The sequence below is a fragment of the Macrotis lagotis genome, chromosome X, assembly GCF_037893015.1.
Source record: "Macrotis lagotis isolate mMagLag1 chromosome X, bilby.v1.9.chrom.fasta, whole genome shotgun sequence".
Lineage (NCBI taxonomy): Eukaryota > Metazoa > Chordata > Mammalia > Peramelemorphia > Peramelidae > Macrotis > Macrotis lagotis.
In genome coordinates, this window is record NC_133666.1 from 81,461,503 (window position 1) to 81,477,294 (window position 15,792).

The window sequence follows — 15,792 nt, forward strand, 5'->3', positions numbered from 1 at the left end:
CGTCGCGCCTGGGCGCACAGTCCTACATGTGGGAAAATCTTCCCAACCCCTGCCTTCATAGAAGCCTCAGTCTTTGGCCAGCCACCTCTTCCTTCCTCGCTCGGCTTCAACACCCCTTGCTACAGGTTGACTCCCTTCCTCTGCCCTTACCCATCCCCCCACCCACCCCTGAAAATTACCCCAGTGTCCAAAGGAAATAGTTTCCAGGATGGAAGTTAGATGGCAGAGTGCCAGGAAACAGAGGCCCATAGACAAGCACACACACACACACATTCACATACACTCACATACACACAAACATAAAGATACAGACATAGGTACCCTGAGACAAATCCACAAGCACACACACACACACCAAGACATATACCCTTATAGACATAACACGCACACACATGTAGACATGTGTATACATACTCAGGGACCCCCACATTGCTGTGACACACATACACAGACCAGTGCTCCTTTTTTGTCTTCCCACCACCCTTTCTCAGTCAACTGAGAAATTCCAAAGACTGAGGTTCTGCCCCCAAGCTCACCTATTGCTTTTCTCCAAGAGGAGCTGACCTCAGCTCCAGATTTCTTTTCTCCAATTCTCCAGGTCCCAACACCAGGTCAAGTTCGGATTGCTACCCCCAGCCTGCAACCCATTTGCTACGGATCTTCATCAACAGTCCATCGAAAGTCTGGCCCAGTTTTGAGAGCCCAGCCCCTGGCCACCTCTCCCTCCCCAATTCTGTCCCCCAATTCACCAACAGTTTTAGATACCCCTGTCCTCAATCACCTCAAAAACCAATACCCCAGCACCTAGTCTGCAGAGGAGACCCCACCCTTTAGCCAACTCATATCACCCTTCCCTTGTGGTTTTGCATCACTCCCCTCCTTCACTTTCAGCTGTAGCATATCGAGGACAATGCCCCCCTCTTCAGCTGCTAACCTCTCAGACATCTAAATTCTCAGGACATCTTCCCCTTAAATAAGGCTCAGATCAGCCTTGAACTGCTTCCTCTGAGCTCATTTTCTTCTGCACTCTAGAAAAGAACTTGACCAAACATCTGAAGACACCTCACCCCCCAGTTAAATTTATTGAAGACCCTGGGGGTCAAAGGATCACATTCCCTCCTCCCAGGAATATCTCTATAGCACCCCAGTTGGGATCAAGGACTGCTGGATCTACAATCTCTGGGACTTGAGAATTAGCCTTCCTCCCCATTTCCCCCACCTCCAAAAAAGTGGGGTTTTTGCCTTACAGAAAACTTTAAGTCAGGAAAGGACCTGGAAAGAAGGTTCTTGGATATTTACACACACACACACACACACACACACACACACCTAGGACCTCAGTGTCCTGTAAGTTTGCACCTCCCTCTGGAGTCTTGAACTTGTGATTCAGGGTGACTAGGGCAGGAAAGGTCAGACTGCTGTAACCTCTTAGAGTGGAAGTAGGAAATCTAAGTAGGAGGTGGCCCCAGGAAAAGTTGTGATTGGAGCTTGGAGAGAGTGGTGCTTTTTAAATATTCCTGGGGCTCCCTAAGCTGCTGGGTGAGAAAGGAAAGTGTGGACTCAGGCCAACCAGGAGGGAAATCCCTCAGGGCTTCCTGAGGGAGAAGGTTTCCATCTACCCTCGAGATTCATTAGCAACTGTGTTCAGGACTTTATGTCTTTCTTCAGTTTTGCTTTTTGTCTATCTCTTTAAAATAGTAAAAAAAAAAAAAAAAAAAAGGTTGTCTTCAATACCATCACTATCTCTTCCCACTGCCCATAAACTCTCCCCTTACTAGGCACACTCCTTGCTCCAATCTAGCCATGCCCTCTGACTGAGTTCAGGGACTCTTCTGTGGAGGAATGAGATAAATAAAGATGACCTCAAACCCTCATCTTCCCCATCTCCTCTTTGTTGCTTGAGAGAGAGAGAGAAAATTGATCCTGACCCCTAGGTCATGTACATATCCATCCTTGGTTCCCTTGAAGAATTCAGGGGGAACTCTATAGTCAACTTTCTTCATGGAGGGGCTTGCAAGGTCACCACTGTGGCTGAGCAGACAGCTAGCTGCCCCCCGGCCTCAACTGCTCCTCCTGGACTGCCGGAGCAGGGAACTCTATGAGTCAGGCCACGTCCAGGGGGCTCTAAGCGTAGCCCTCCCAGCTCTGCTGCTTAGGAGGCTGAGGAAGGGGAATTTGTCCGTGTGTTCTCTGCTCCCCAGCCCCTTGCAGCAGCATCGGCAGCTGCAACAGCTACAGCAGCCACCACTGCCTCCTCTGCCCATCCTTCTGTATGATGAAGGCCAATGTGTGGAGGAGGAGGAAACTGAGGCACCTCAGTCCGTGCTCACCACTCTCCTCCAGAAACTGCAAGAGGAAGGCTACCCTGCCTACTACCTACAAGGTAGGTACCTGGTTTGGATCTGGCAGTGGGGGAAGGGGGGCATGGGGTGGGGGGAACAGTGCTGCCTCAAGGACCAGGAGGCTTAGGTAGAGTGAATACTGGCCTACAGAACCTTAAACTACATCACTAATTGACCCAGTGAGCAAGACCCAGTTTCCTCCCTTGGAAGAGAAGAGGATAGACCCCCCCCACCATGCCCTGCCTCCTTTACGGGGTCACAGAACAAACTCACAGGCAAACCTTACTCAGTTCCGAGGCCAAGGCCCTTTTACCCCCTCCAGCTTGCCAGATCTTATCTCCCTAATTATGTTTTTTCAGGACTGTACCCTGCTCAGGCCTGCTCTGCCCAGACTTGCCCCTCCTAGCTATGGCCTAGGGGGAGGTTTTCCATGAGAAATTGAAATCAGCTGTCTTCTGCTTAAATCAGATTTTTTAAAAATCAAATTATAGTTTCAATGCAAGGGGGTAGCTGGCAACTTAAAGGAATCCTGCTATAGGCCTTTCTGCAAGGAAGCCTTGTAGAAATCAAGTCACAGCCCCCTAATGTTCAGATTGGAAGATCCGAATTTCCATACACAGTGTATTACTATTGGTCTATCAAGGGTGAAGAAGGAGTAAGGTGTTCCCACTGATCAGATCTGGAGGGTGAGGAAGGTGTAAGGTGTTCTCACTGATCATATATTCTGATTTCTGTCCATTTGGTATATCTTGGGGTAGGAAGTATCTAGTCTAGCAATCAGATCATTGATCTGGAAGAGACCTTAGAGGTCATTAAGTCCAACTCCTTCATTTTGCAGATGACACTGAGGAACAGAAACATTAAATGACTGGCCCCCATTCACCCAGCTAGTAAGCATCTGCAGCAAGATTTGGACCACTATGACATATATACATATATATATATATATATATATATATGTCATTTCATTCCATTTGTGAGGCAATCACCAAGAGGTGATATATGTATGTTAGCAATGGGTGCAGAGGAAAGAATCATCAACTGGAGCCAAATGGCAAAGAGAAGCTCTAGCATTTGGGGTTAGAGAGGAGAGCATTGAGGGAGAGTCAGCAATGACTAATAAATACTGGGGGGATCAGACATTGAGTAGGCTTGTCTTGAGTGATATTTTCCAGGCAGTGTATAAAGAGGTAAGGCTCTCAATACAGAGACAACTGTTTAGCTACATTGTCTAATGTTCCTTCAAGTTGCTTTCTCTCCATGCTGATCTGCTGGGAGGCTCAATGAGGAACTTGGGTGGTATATACTGGTGTTTTTCAAGAAGTTGGGTTCTGGGCTACTCCAGAGCATCAAATCAGGGCTGAACAGTGATGAAGTATGTCACAGAGCCAGCCTACAGCTACAGATCTGATCTTCAGCAACTAAATTCAGTCTTCTCTAACAAGAGAAAGGTTGTTTGAAAACAAGATATTAATACATAGTTGGCTATGCGGTACAGTGAATAGTCAAGACCTGAGTTCAAATGTGACCTCAGACACTAGTTGTGTGACCCTAGGCAAATCACTTCATGATTTTTGCCTCAGTTTCTGCATCTGTAAAATGAGTTGGAATTAGCAAACCACTCTAGTGTCTTTCCCAAGCAAACCCCAAATGGGATCACAGAGAATTGGACACAACTGAATAATAACAAATATATTTATATACACTTGAAAACAGGCATTTATATATATATATATATATATATATATATATAAATTGGTAACAGACTTTATATATTTTTATACCTACAAATAGATAGCTGTATGTAGCTAATAGACACAACTGGAATATGACTAAATGACATATGCAGAAATGCATTCCTAGAGTTGTGAAAATGCCACATTTCTTTAAAACTCTTTAATAGCAACATTCTAGAGGGTCACAAGATGGTTATATATCTCCCCCCAGCACAAAATAGAATATTTTTCTCTGTAAAATAAGATTTTTCTCCATGCTTCATGGATTTATCTCTATTGAAAGACAAGAAATAGAAAATTTTAGCAACTTTTTTGTTCTAAACTTTAAGTAGACATTAAAATGGTTCATAGTGTTCTCTTAGTATTTACTAAGGTTTTCAATCTCAAGAGCTGAATCCTACCAGCTCCACCTCCAAAAAGAATAGTCTTAATATGTATTAATATTGTTATAACTTCGTGTCCCTCTTTTTCATCATCTCTTTTCCTTAATTGGCACTAAAATTCACTATGATTATTACTTGTTGTATCTGTATGATTTAACAATTAAATTTAACAAGTTTAACATTTGAGTATGTGACATGTACAGAACTCTGTGCTCAGGACTGGGGGGAATTCCAAATATTAGATAAGAAAATGTCACTAACCCTTGCAGAACTCACAGTCTAGTGATGCAATTTGCTCCATATACAAATGCCTCGATTATACAATTAGGCATAAGTGAATAAAAAAGGTACTAGCCCGTTGTGTTATGTAGGATTGGGGAAAGGGGGAGGAATGTTGCAGGGGACATTTCTGACTGGGAGGAATCAAATATAAAAAAGCATTTATTAAATGTTTGTTATGTAGATCCAAAACAAGAAGAGACAGTTCCGGTCATAGGCATTTGAATTGGGCTGTAGAATAAGTTTGAATTGAAGAGAGGAGTGGAGGACATTCCAGACATAAGACATAGTATGGAGGAAAGAAACTGAGGTGAGAAGGCATAGGGCATGTTTGGGGGGGGGGTGTATCAAATCGGAGTTGGCTTGAACCTAGGCAATCTAGGAAGCAGAGTCAGAAAAGGTGGAAAAGATAAGGTAAGACCAGTTGTAGAAAACTTTGAGTGCCAAATTAAGGAGTTTGGACTTTAAATAGTAGGGATTTGTTGTTGTTGTTGTTGTTGTTGTTGAGTCGCATCTGAATCTCCATGACCCCATTTGGGATTTTCTTGGCAATAATACTGGAATGATTTTCCATTTTCTTCTCCAGTTCATTCTACAGATGAGGAAACTGAGGCAATAGGGTGAAGTGACTTTCCCAGGGTCATAGTGGCTGAGGTCAGATTTGAACTCAGGAAGAGGAGTTTTCTTCACTCCAGACCTGGTGCTCTATCTACTGTAGTGCCATCTAGCTGGCATAATAGGGAATAGGAAATCAAGAGTTTGGGGTGGGATCCACAGACTTTGCGCTGGAAGATAGCTTAAAGGTCATTTTATCCAGCCCTCTTATTTTACCAATGAATAAACTAAGGCCAGAAAGATTAGATGCCTGTCCCCAGATCAACCAGGTCAACCATGATTTGAACCCAGACATGGCTCCTTGACATGGCATCTAGACTGAGCAGAAGAATGATACATGCATGGCCAAGGTTTCAAAAACTAAGAAGGTAAGGGGCGGCTAGGTGACATAGTGGATAAAGCACCGGCCTTGGAGTCAGGAGTACCTGGGTTCAAATCCAGTCTCAGACACTTAATAATTACCTAGCTGTGTGGCCTTGGGCAAGCCACTTAACCCCATTTGCCTTGCAAAAACCTAAAAAGAAAAAAAAAACTAAGAAGGCGGTCAAATATATGTAACACAACTTTATTAGAATGAAATCTTTCTTGGATGACTCAGACCATGCTTGGCCTCTGGGCCCCTTTTTTTAATGTCTGTGATTACTGTTCAAGAGTGTTAAAAAAAATTCTGCTTATTTGCATCATCTATTTGATTGTGGGCATTCAAGACATACTAAACCAGAGGTTATTGTATTGAGTTTGTGTTAAGTGTATGGTACCTGTAATTAGTTAACATTGTGAACATTTCCATTGCTGCAGCACCTTGTACAATTGAACCTATGGGATGTAGGATACTCTAGGCAAGAGAATGAAGAAAGCTTTAGATTGAGAATCTAGCATATCAATATCCTTCTTAAAATATGGTGGCCTTCATAAAATATGGAGCCTTGGACTCCAGGTGCAGTCTACCCAATGTTGAGGACTGAAAATCTCATTAACTTTGTTTGGAACTACCATATCTCACATGCTGGGTTCCTGTAGAATATATAGTCTTCGAAAATTTTTTTTGGATGAATGGGTACCTAGCTCCAATGCTCTGATTTTGTTTGTGAAGATGATTTCAGAGGCACCTGTTAAATTTCATTTGCATGGTTTTGACCCACCCTTTCAGCCTGTCAGGATCTTTTCAAAAACTGACTCTGTTAACCAAGATTATCTCAAAATTGGATAAGCATACTTAGCTGGAGGCAGCTAGGTGGCAAGGCAGTTAAGTGGAGAAGCAGATAGACTACTAGACTTGAGGACAGGAAGACCTGAGTTCAAATGTATAAACTTGAAAAGGATGGAATTGAGCTTTTATTAATTGCCTGCTATTATTATATCTGATCTTCACAACACCTTGGAAGGTAGTATTATTATTATTATTATTATTATTATTATTCCAATTTTACAGTTGAGGAAACTGAGGCAGACAAAGGCTAAATAAATTGACGGGCATCACACAGTATCTGAGATTGGATTTGAACTCAAGTCTTCCTGACTCTAGACCCAGCATTCTATCTGCTGCTGCACTGTCTAAGTGCTCCTGGTCAAGTTACTTAACCTCTATCTCAGTTTCCTCATCTGTAAAATGAAGGTAATAATAGTCCCTACCTCCCAGGGTTGTTGTGAAGATCAAGTGGTATAATGTTTGTAAAGTGCCTTGCAGTCCTTAAAGTTCTGTATAAATCCTAATTGTTCTTATTATTGGTGGTGGTGGTCCTTGCCTTTCCTTGATATTTTTGTGATGGTAAACTGGGCTGTATTTGGTTTCACCTCTTAATCAAGTCCAGAAAAATCGAGACCTGAGAAGGACCTTAATTTAGAAAAGCCAAAATCACCCCCTGCATCCTGGATCTTCACCCAATCATGTGGACCTTTGTCTTGCTACAGGATTTCAATGACTATGGAGGAGAGAGTGAGGCATTTTATTACTATCCCTTTATAAAAGGCATGGACAAAAATATTACACAGCTCAGACCCAAGCACAGATAGATCCCTAGGGTACTCCTCCAGGGACTTCCCTTCTAAGCTGACATTGAGCTTTTAATAACTATTCTTTGAGTCTGTTCATGCAGCCAGTTGAGAGTCTGCCTGTGTTATCATCTAGCCTACATCTTTCCATCTTGTCCAAAAGGAAAATATGAGAAACCTTGTCAAATGCTTTACTAAAATCTAGGCAAAGTGTATCATTTTCTGGTCAACCAATCAGCTAACCCTATGAAAGAAGGAAATGAAGCTAATCTGGTACAGTCTATTCTAGATGAAGCCAGACAAATACTCTTTAGCATCACTACTTTCCCTTTCTAGGCATCACTACCCATCCCTTTAATAATATACACTGAATTTTTTTTCATGAATTGAAATCTAATTCACAGACCTATCATTCTACTCACTTCTCTCTATTGAAAATCTAAACATCAGTTGCCCTTCTGAAATCTTGTCTCACATCTTTTATTCTCAATAGTCTTTCAAAGAAAGATAAGTGACTCAGTCTCATATCCATCAGTTAGCTCTAGCTCTACCTGGGCTGTAGTCTTTCTGAGCCTCATAATATCCCTATTTAGATTTTGGATATTAACTACCTAGAAGTCATTTTGATTTGATCTTCTTCAGTCCAAAATAATGTTGTCTTGGCAAAGAAAACTGAAGCAAAAGAAATCATTGTCTCCCAGCTGCTGTTTTAACTTTTGTTCAGCACCTCTCCTCTTCAACAGTAGCCAAAACAAAACAATCCTACCTTTTCAGCTGTCCTTAGCACCCTGCTCATTCTCAGCTCACTCTGAGTTTCTATGCCCCTGTTATCATTCAGCTAAGACCGTTCAAACTTCTCTCTTCTCCCCATCTTCATTGGATGGAAAATCCTCAGTCCTCTGTTACTCTTGCCAAGGCCTCTTGTGGTCAACTCCTATGGCAAACACCTCAAGAGAATCTTCAATTCACTCCTTATCATACGCCTTAGTATACTCTCCCTCTCTCCTGAGAATTCTTTCCTCTTTCGTGTTTCTCCTAACCATTTGACCATCCTTTTTCCTTCTTATTTGCCAGAGCACCATCCTCTTTCCACTAAATATAGGCATCCCCCAAGCCTGGAATCCTTTTCTCTTTCTTGTCTCCCTTGATGTAATCATTGAGTCCCATGTAGTCAGTTTATTAGATGACAGGCAGATGACACCCAAATCTCTGTATCCAAGCCTAGTCTCTCTCTTGAGCCCCATTCCCACATTACCAACTTTATGTTCCATGGGCATCTCAAGATCAACAAATCCAAAACAGAATTCATTGTATTTTCCCCAAAAAAAACTATCCTTCCTACAGACCACTCTGTTTCTGTTAAGGAATCACTGAAGTTTACAACCTTGGAATCATCCTTAAGTTGAACAATCGACAAACATATATTGAGCTTCTATTATGAGCTGGGGATGCAAAGATAAAAATAATTTCTTTCTTGCCATCAAGAAGCTTACACTTTATCAGGCGAAATAACATATATATATATATATATATACATATACATATATATATGTTATTTCACCTGATTACACTTTATCAGGCATATGTTATTTCGCCTGATAAAGTGTAAGCTTCTTGATATATGAAAATATATATATATATATGTATAAAATATATGCAAAGCAAATCCAATATAATTTCTTTTTAAAATTTTTTACCAGGGTGGCTAGGTGGCACAGTGGATAGAACACCGGCCCTGGAATCAGGAGGAACTGAGTTCAAATCTGGCCTCAGACACTTAATTACCTAGCTATGTGACCTTGAGCAATCCACTTAACCCCACTGCCTTGCAAAAAAAAATTATTTTACCAATATGGAATGGGAATCAAAGAGAAATGAAAAAAATAATTTTTTAAAATGTTAAGCACTTTTACAAATATCATCTCATTTGATCCTCACAACAATCCTGTCAGGTAGGTACTGTTATTACTCTCATTTTACAAATGAGGAAATTGAGGCAGACAGTATCTAATGACTTAACCATGGTCATACAACTAATAAGTGTCTGAAACTGGATTTGAATTCAGGTTTTCCTAACTGAAGGTCTAGCACTCCATCCATTGTGTCATCTGGCTGCCTTTAGGTAAAGCCTTCCTGTAGAGAAGGTGGCTAAAAACTGAGCTTTTAGTATCTGAGGGATTCTGAAAGGCCCTAGTGAGAAGGGAGTAGATTCCATGGGAGACAGCCTGCACAAAAGGATGGCAAAGGAAAAAGATGCAAGAGACCACTGTGAAATTAGAATCTGAATACATGTGGCACCTGATTGGGTGGCAGAGAAGAGGTGAGGGAGAAGAAAGAGTCAAGGATTCCCCTGAGGTATTAGCCTGGATGACTGGGAGGAATGGAACACTCTTGATAGAAAGTGTCAAGTTCAGAAGAAGATGAATGGGGGAGAGAAAGATAAAGAGTTATGCACTGGACAGGTTGAATTTAAGGTGCCCACTTGGATGCCCATTTAGAAATATCCTTGACTCTCAGATTCTACCCTCATTACCTCTCACTTAGACTGCTGCAATGGCATCTCCATGATTCCCATGCTCCTCTTCTCTTCCCTCTATAGTCCATCTTCCTTACAGTTGCCAAATTGATATTTCTAAAAAAAATTACCATGCCAGGCCCTACTCAGATTCTTTAGTTCCTCTGACTCCAACTCTCTATTGCCTCTAAGAGAACATACAAAATCCTTAATTTAACATTTTAAGTCCCTCTCCCCCCCCATCCTTCCAGTTTTATACTGGTTGCCTTTGCCCAAAGTCCATTTCAGTTTAACTGATCAACTAGCCATTGCCTATAGATGACATTCCATCTCCCACCTCCGCCCTTGAACATAGGTGGTCTCTCCTGTCTAGAGTGAGCTGCTTCTCTGCCTCCACTTTTTGGAACCTCTGACTCTCTTCAGAGTTCAGATGACACTTCCAACATAGGACCTTTCCTGCTGTCACTCCACATACACCACACACACACACACACACACACACACACACACACACACGCAAATACCAATTATTATTTTAGAAAGGAGAAAATAATATATACATGTTGTATATATGTTTTCCTTTTAAAACAGGAGAAAATTGTGTGTGTGTGTGTAATTGTATATACATGTTGTATCTCCTTGAGGGAATAAATCATTTATTTTTGTCTTTGTATTGCCAGCACCTTCCATAACGACTGGCCAATAGTAAGTGCTTAAAAGTATTTGTCAAATAAAATTGAAAAATCAGACATTTAACTGTAGTGTGAATTTGGACAGCTAAAGCTGGCCTCAATCTAATAATTTATTTTATTTAACTGATGGCCACTGTTCTCATCAGAGCTATTATCATATAAACCCATGCTTGTTGAATCCAGTGAAGTGATTCATGGTGTTTGATCTTATTCCTGTGATTTCATTGACGTAGGGAACTCATGGTGAGGAAATTCACCAAAGCAGATCAGCAACTATTCTGCAATGGGTAGTCTTAGAAGCTCACTGAAATGTTAAGTAACTCACCCAAGGTCACTGGGCCAGTACATGTCAGAGATGGGCCTTGAACTCAGGTATTCCTGACTCCAAAGTCAGTTCTTTACACATTCCACGAGCCTGTCTCTCCCTCCTTTGTTGCCCACATTCTTTTGGTATGCTCACTAGGCCTGGCATTTCATCAATGCTTTCTCCATCTACCTACCTATATAACAGCTCCCAATGAGGACTGAAATAACAAATTCAATAAATGATTATTGACTTGGAAATGGCACTTTCAATACAGGTATATCTGTCAACATATTGATCATGGGTCACTAAGCCTCTGGAAGTACTAAAAGACTATGATCTGATTGAGATCATTGTAATCAGATGATTGAAATAAGTTGATTGATCTCAAATGATTAGGATCAGATGACTGAGCTTAAATGGTTGGGATCAAATGATTGGGATCAGATAATTGGATCAGATGATTGGGATCAGATCATTGATCTCAAATGACTGGGATCAGATGATTGAGCTCAGATGATTCAGATCAGATAATTGAGTTCAGATGATTCAGATCAGATGATTGAGCTCAGATGATTAGATCAGATGATTGCTTTCAAATGATTGGGATCAGATGATTCAGATCAGATGACTAAGATCAAGTGATTGGATCAGATGATTGGCTTCAAATGATTGGGATCAGATGATTGATCTCAAATAATTCAGCTCAGATGATTGAGATCAGATGATTGATTTCAAATGACTGGGATCAGATGATTGAACTCAGATGATTCAGATCAGATGACTGAGCTCAAATGATTAGGATCAGATGATTGAGCTACAGATGATTGGGATCAGGTGACTGATCTCAAATAATCAAGATCAGATGATTGAAGCAGATGACTGGGAACAGATGATTGAAGCAGATTATTGGGAACAGATGATTGATCTCAGATGATCGGGATCAGATGAATAGCTGCCACTGCATGGAGAGCCAGAGCACTCCCTTATCACTTGTAGCTTCCACCATGTCAAATGCTTTCCCAGTGCTTTCCTAGTACTTACTGTGTGACTTAATTGAACCATTGCTAGTCCGTTTTCGTCACATCTTTCCCATTTTTTTTCCTACTACAGGAGGCTTCAGCAGATTTCAAGCTGAGTGGCCACACCTCTGCAAAATGAAGCTTGATGGCCCTTGTGCCAGTAACTCACTAGTGCCTGTCCCAGCACCTGTGGTGGGCCTGGGAGGCCTGTGCCTCAGCTCAGACTGCTCAGATGCTGAATCAGACCCAGATCGAGACACCTTGAGCTACAGTCTGGAGTCAGAGGGTGGGAGCCCTCAACCACCTGGACATCCCCCATCCTTACCTGTTCAAATTCTCCCCAATCTCTACTTGGGTAGTGCTCAAGATTCAGCCAACATGGACATGCTGGCCAAGCTGGGCATCCGCTATATCCTCAACGTTACCCCCAACCTGCCCAATCTCTTTGAAAAGGACGGCGATATTCACTACAAGCAGATCCCCATCTCTGACCACTGGAGCCAGAATCTCTCCCAGTTTTTCCCAGAGGCCATTGACTTTATTGGTGAGTTGCTGCTAACCGGAGATATCATTACCTTCATAACCCTACACATACACAAACTCTCACACATAGACAGACCCACACCTTCTTTTGTATCTCCCTATTTCTCTTTCTCTTTTCCCCTCAATATTTCCTGTCTGTCTGCCCCCATGCTTAGGTGGGCAATTGTGCTAGCACCTCTGACCCACACTCATACATGCCTATACCTACATATCTATGTGTTTGTCACTCTCCCTCTTCTAACTTTCTTCCCATTTTTTATCTCTGTCTCCCTCCCTTTCTCCTTCTCTCTTCCCCTCTTCTCTCTATCCTTCCTCCCTTGCTTCCCCTCCCCTTTTTTGCTTCCTATAGAACTCACATCCACAGAATGATGAGAGATTAATACAGTGTTTTAAACTTTATGACATTAAATGTAGTAGTTGTTCAGAGAGAGACCAGAATCCTGGTCTGAAGTAGTGTCCTGGAGGACATGAGATTTGAACTGGACCTTGAAGGATGGGAAGGATCTCAGATAATCAGGGGGATGGCAGAAAAACATTTCAGGTGAGAGAGAATAGTGTAATGTCAGTAGCGAAGGAGCTTTCCATGACTGGAGCTGGCAGAATGGGGTGTTGAGGGGATAATGAAGGAAACAGCTGCTGAAGGAAAGGAAGAGCCTAGTTCTACAGCTAGAGTTGGAAAGGACCTCCAAGACTACTGAATATAATCCTTTACAGAAGAGGAAACTGAGGTTCAGGGAGGGGAAGGATCACAGATCTTGAACTAGAAGGGATCTTGGTGGTCATCTAGTCTGACACCTTCATTTTGTGAGCCCAAGGAGGGGATTTGCCCAGGATCACAGAGATGGCAGGGCTGGGGTTTGAATACAAGTCCTCCCCTCGCTTGACTTGGGAGCAGCTCAAGGGACTGAAATCTGTATTGGTGGAGGGAAGGCCCTACATGAATGTACTGAAGTAGGAAGATATGCTTAATAATAACCATCAGAGAACATTTAGAAAGATGAAAGAAGGCTACTCATTCTGAATCCACCATCATTGACACTGAATGTCCAAAAGAGGCCTAATTTGAGCTTCCAAGCTGGAGAATTGGGTTTCCCAGGAGAACACAACTCATTCAGTCTTCCCAGGGTGGAATTGGGGGTGGGGTTAATGTTTACACTGGGGCAGCTGAGTTTAGTGTTATGGGGGACAGGATGAAGGGAGAGAGGGACCTCTTGTATTGGCTAACTTCTTGAATCTCTCGCTCTGTGTGTGTGTGTCTCTCTCTTCTCTCTCTCTCTCTCTCTCTCTCTCTCTCTCTCTCTCTCTCTCTGTCTGTCTCTCTGTCTCTCTTTTTCTGATTTTCTGCCTCCCTCAGATGAAGCTGTGTCCCAGAACTGTGGGGTGTTGGTCCACTGCCTGGCTGGCATCAGCCGCTCTGTCACCGTCACTGTGGCTTATCTGATGCAGAAGCTTCACCTCTCGCTCAACGATGCATATGACCTGGTGAAGCGGCAGAAATCCAACATCTCCCCCAACTTCAACTTCATGGGGCAACTTCTGGACTTTGAGCGCAGCTTGAAGCTCAAGGGCGAGGGCCCCAGGGACCAGAGGGATGGAGAGGGAATGGGAGGGAACCATACCCCAACACCTCCCTGTTTCTTCACCACACCCACTGGTGAAGGCGTCTTTGAACTGGACTCTGCCTAAGGAATGGGGCTGGAATGGGGGTTGGGGTGGAGGTTAAGGACTGCTGTCCATTGAGAGAATTGCTTGCCCCCAAACCCAGGAGACTCCATCGAAGTTGGGGGGACCCCAATACCTCATATGAAGAGACAAGAGCTAAGAACCCAGAACCTTTTTACCATTTCCTACCCCCTTTAAAGTGGTAAAAGGGGAAAAAACCTTTTCTATCCACTTGAAAAACCAAACTTCAGCAAGAATCTGAACGTGCCTATTGACCAGATATTGACAGTGATGTTGATACTGCTGCCCCTCACCCCTACTCCAGGGCCTAGAACCCTTTGGGGTTCCCTCCAAAGCCCTTCATTGGAAGGTGGCACCATTCTGGATGCTCAGCCATTTCAGTGACTGGAGGGCCGGAGTTGGGGATCAATTCAACAACTGAAGGCAGCATGCACTTTCTGAAGTGCCTGCTCAGGTGCTGGCTCTGTGGAGGTTGGGGCTGGGGTCGCCTTAGAAGTGGAGTTGTTCTAACCCTGCTGGTTCTCCAAGCCCTACATTCGGGGCTCCTTAATGACTCAGGCAAAGACCCTGTGACCTAGAACCTGCGCTTCCTTCCTCCCCGCCCGTCCCCTTCCTCTTCAGAAAAGTCCTCGAGCCACCTCAAGATACAGAACAGCTGCAGGTTGTGGACAAAGTGAGCCCCACTGAAGAGGTTAAACCTCCCACTTCAGGTGGGTCAGGCCACGCAATACCAGGTCTAGAACCTGGACCTTCAAGACCCAGGTCAGGAAAATCCACTTCTATACCTACCTTGTCCTGAACTTTCTGTTTGAGAGCCATACTTTTTCCCCTAAAGAGGCCGGCTCTTGGGGTGTCTGGGACGCAGATCTGAAACCTGTCACTCTAGAACTGAGATGTTCCAGGCCCCACATCACCATGCCATACCTCAGCCATCAACCATCAACTTGGTGATGGTTTTGTGTGTGTGTGTGTGTGTGTGTATGTGAGAGAAAGAGAGAGTGTATATTTTGTGTGTATTTGTTTGTATGTGTGAGAGAGAGAGAGAGAGAGAGAGAATGTGTGTGTGTGTGTGTGTGTGTGTGTGTGTGTGTGTGTGTGTGTGTGTGTTCTGAGAAGGGGGGGCAGTGTGGGCATGGTGCTATACCAGGAGAACTTTCTGTGGGGAATTCTGAGCACCAGAAAGGGAATAGCTATCAAAGAAGGAAGTCCATGTATTTCATTTTTCAGGGGGGAGGTTGGAAGGACTTTGGGGCAGTTGGGCAATGGGGGCGGTTGGGGGATTGGAGCTGTGAGTCGGATTCCAGATCCAACATCTGGCTCTCTGACTATTTATATATTAGATTTTTCAAAGCAGTTGTTTTTGTTTTAGTTTGGTTTTTTTCCTCTCTTCCCCCAGATATGGCTTAGAGGGAGCAATTGGATAGAAGTCTCTTTGAGACTGAGGATGATCAAACTGTCGTTAATTCTGGTTGATATTTCTAAGCAGTCAGGTCAGGAGCTTTTCTGGGGAGAGAAAGAATTGGTGAAAAATCAATGGAGATGAGGAGAACAAAGTCCACAGACAGTGTTGTTAGTTTGTTAGATTGTTTTGTTTTGTTTTGCTTTGTTTTTTGGAGGAGAGCAGTAATTAAGACACACACACACAGACACATACACAAATACATACACATATATACATACAGAGGT

At 43.0% G+C, this 15,792-nt stretch overlaps 1 protein-coding gene across 1 annotated transcript; it reads left to right on the forward strand.

The window, feature by feature from the left end:
• The first annotated feature begins 446 nt into the window (after window positions 1–446).
• On the forward strand, window positions 447–15,303 carry DUSP9 (dual specificity phosphatase 9). The gene is made up of 3 exons (XM_074200272.1): window positions 447–2,383; window positions 11,972–12,424; window positions 13,778–15,303. Exons 1-3 carry the CDS (start codon window positions 2,002–2,004, stop codon window positions 14,107–14,109), a joined length of 1,167 nt encoding a protein of 388 aa, XP_074056373.1. The 5' UTR covers window positions 447–2,001; the 3' UTR covers window positions 14,110–15,303.
• Window positions 15,304–15,792: the final 489 nt, after the last annotated feature.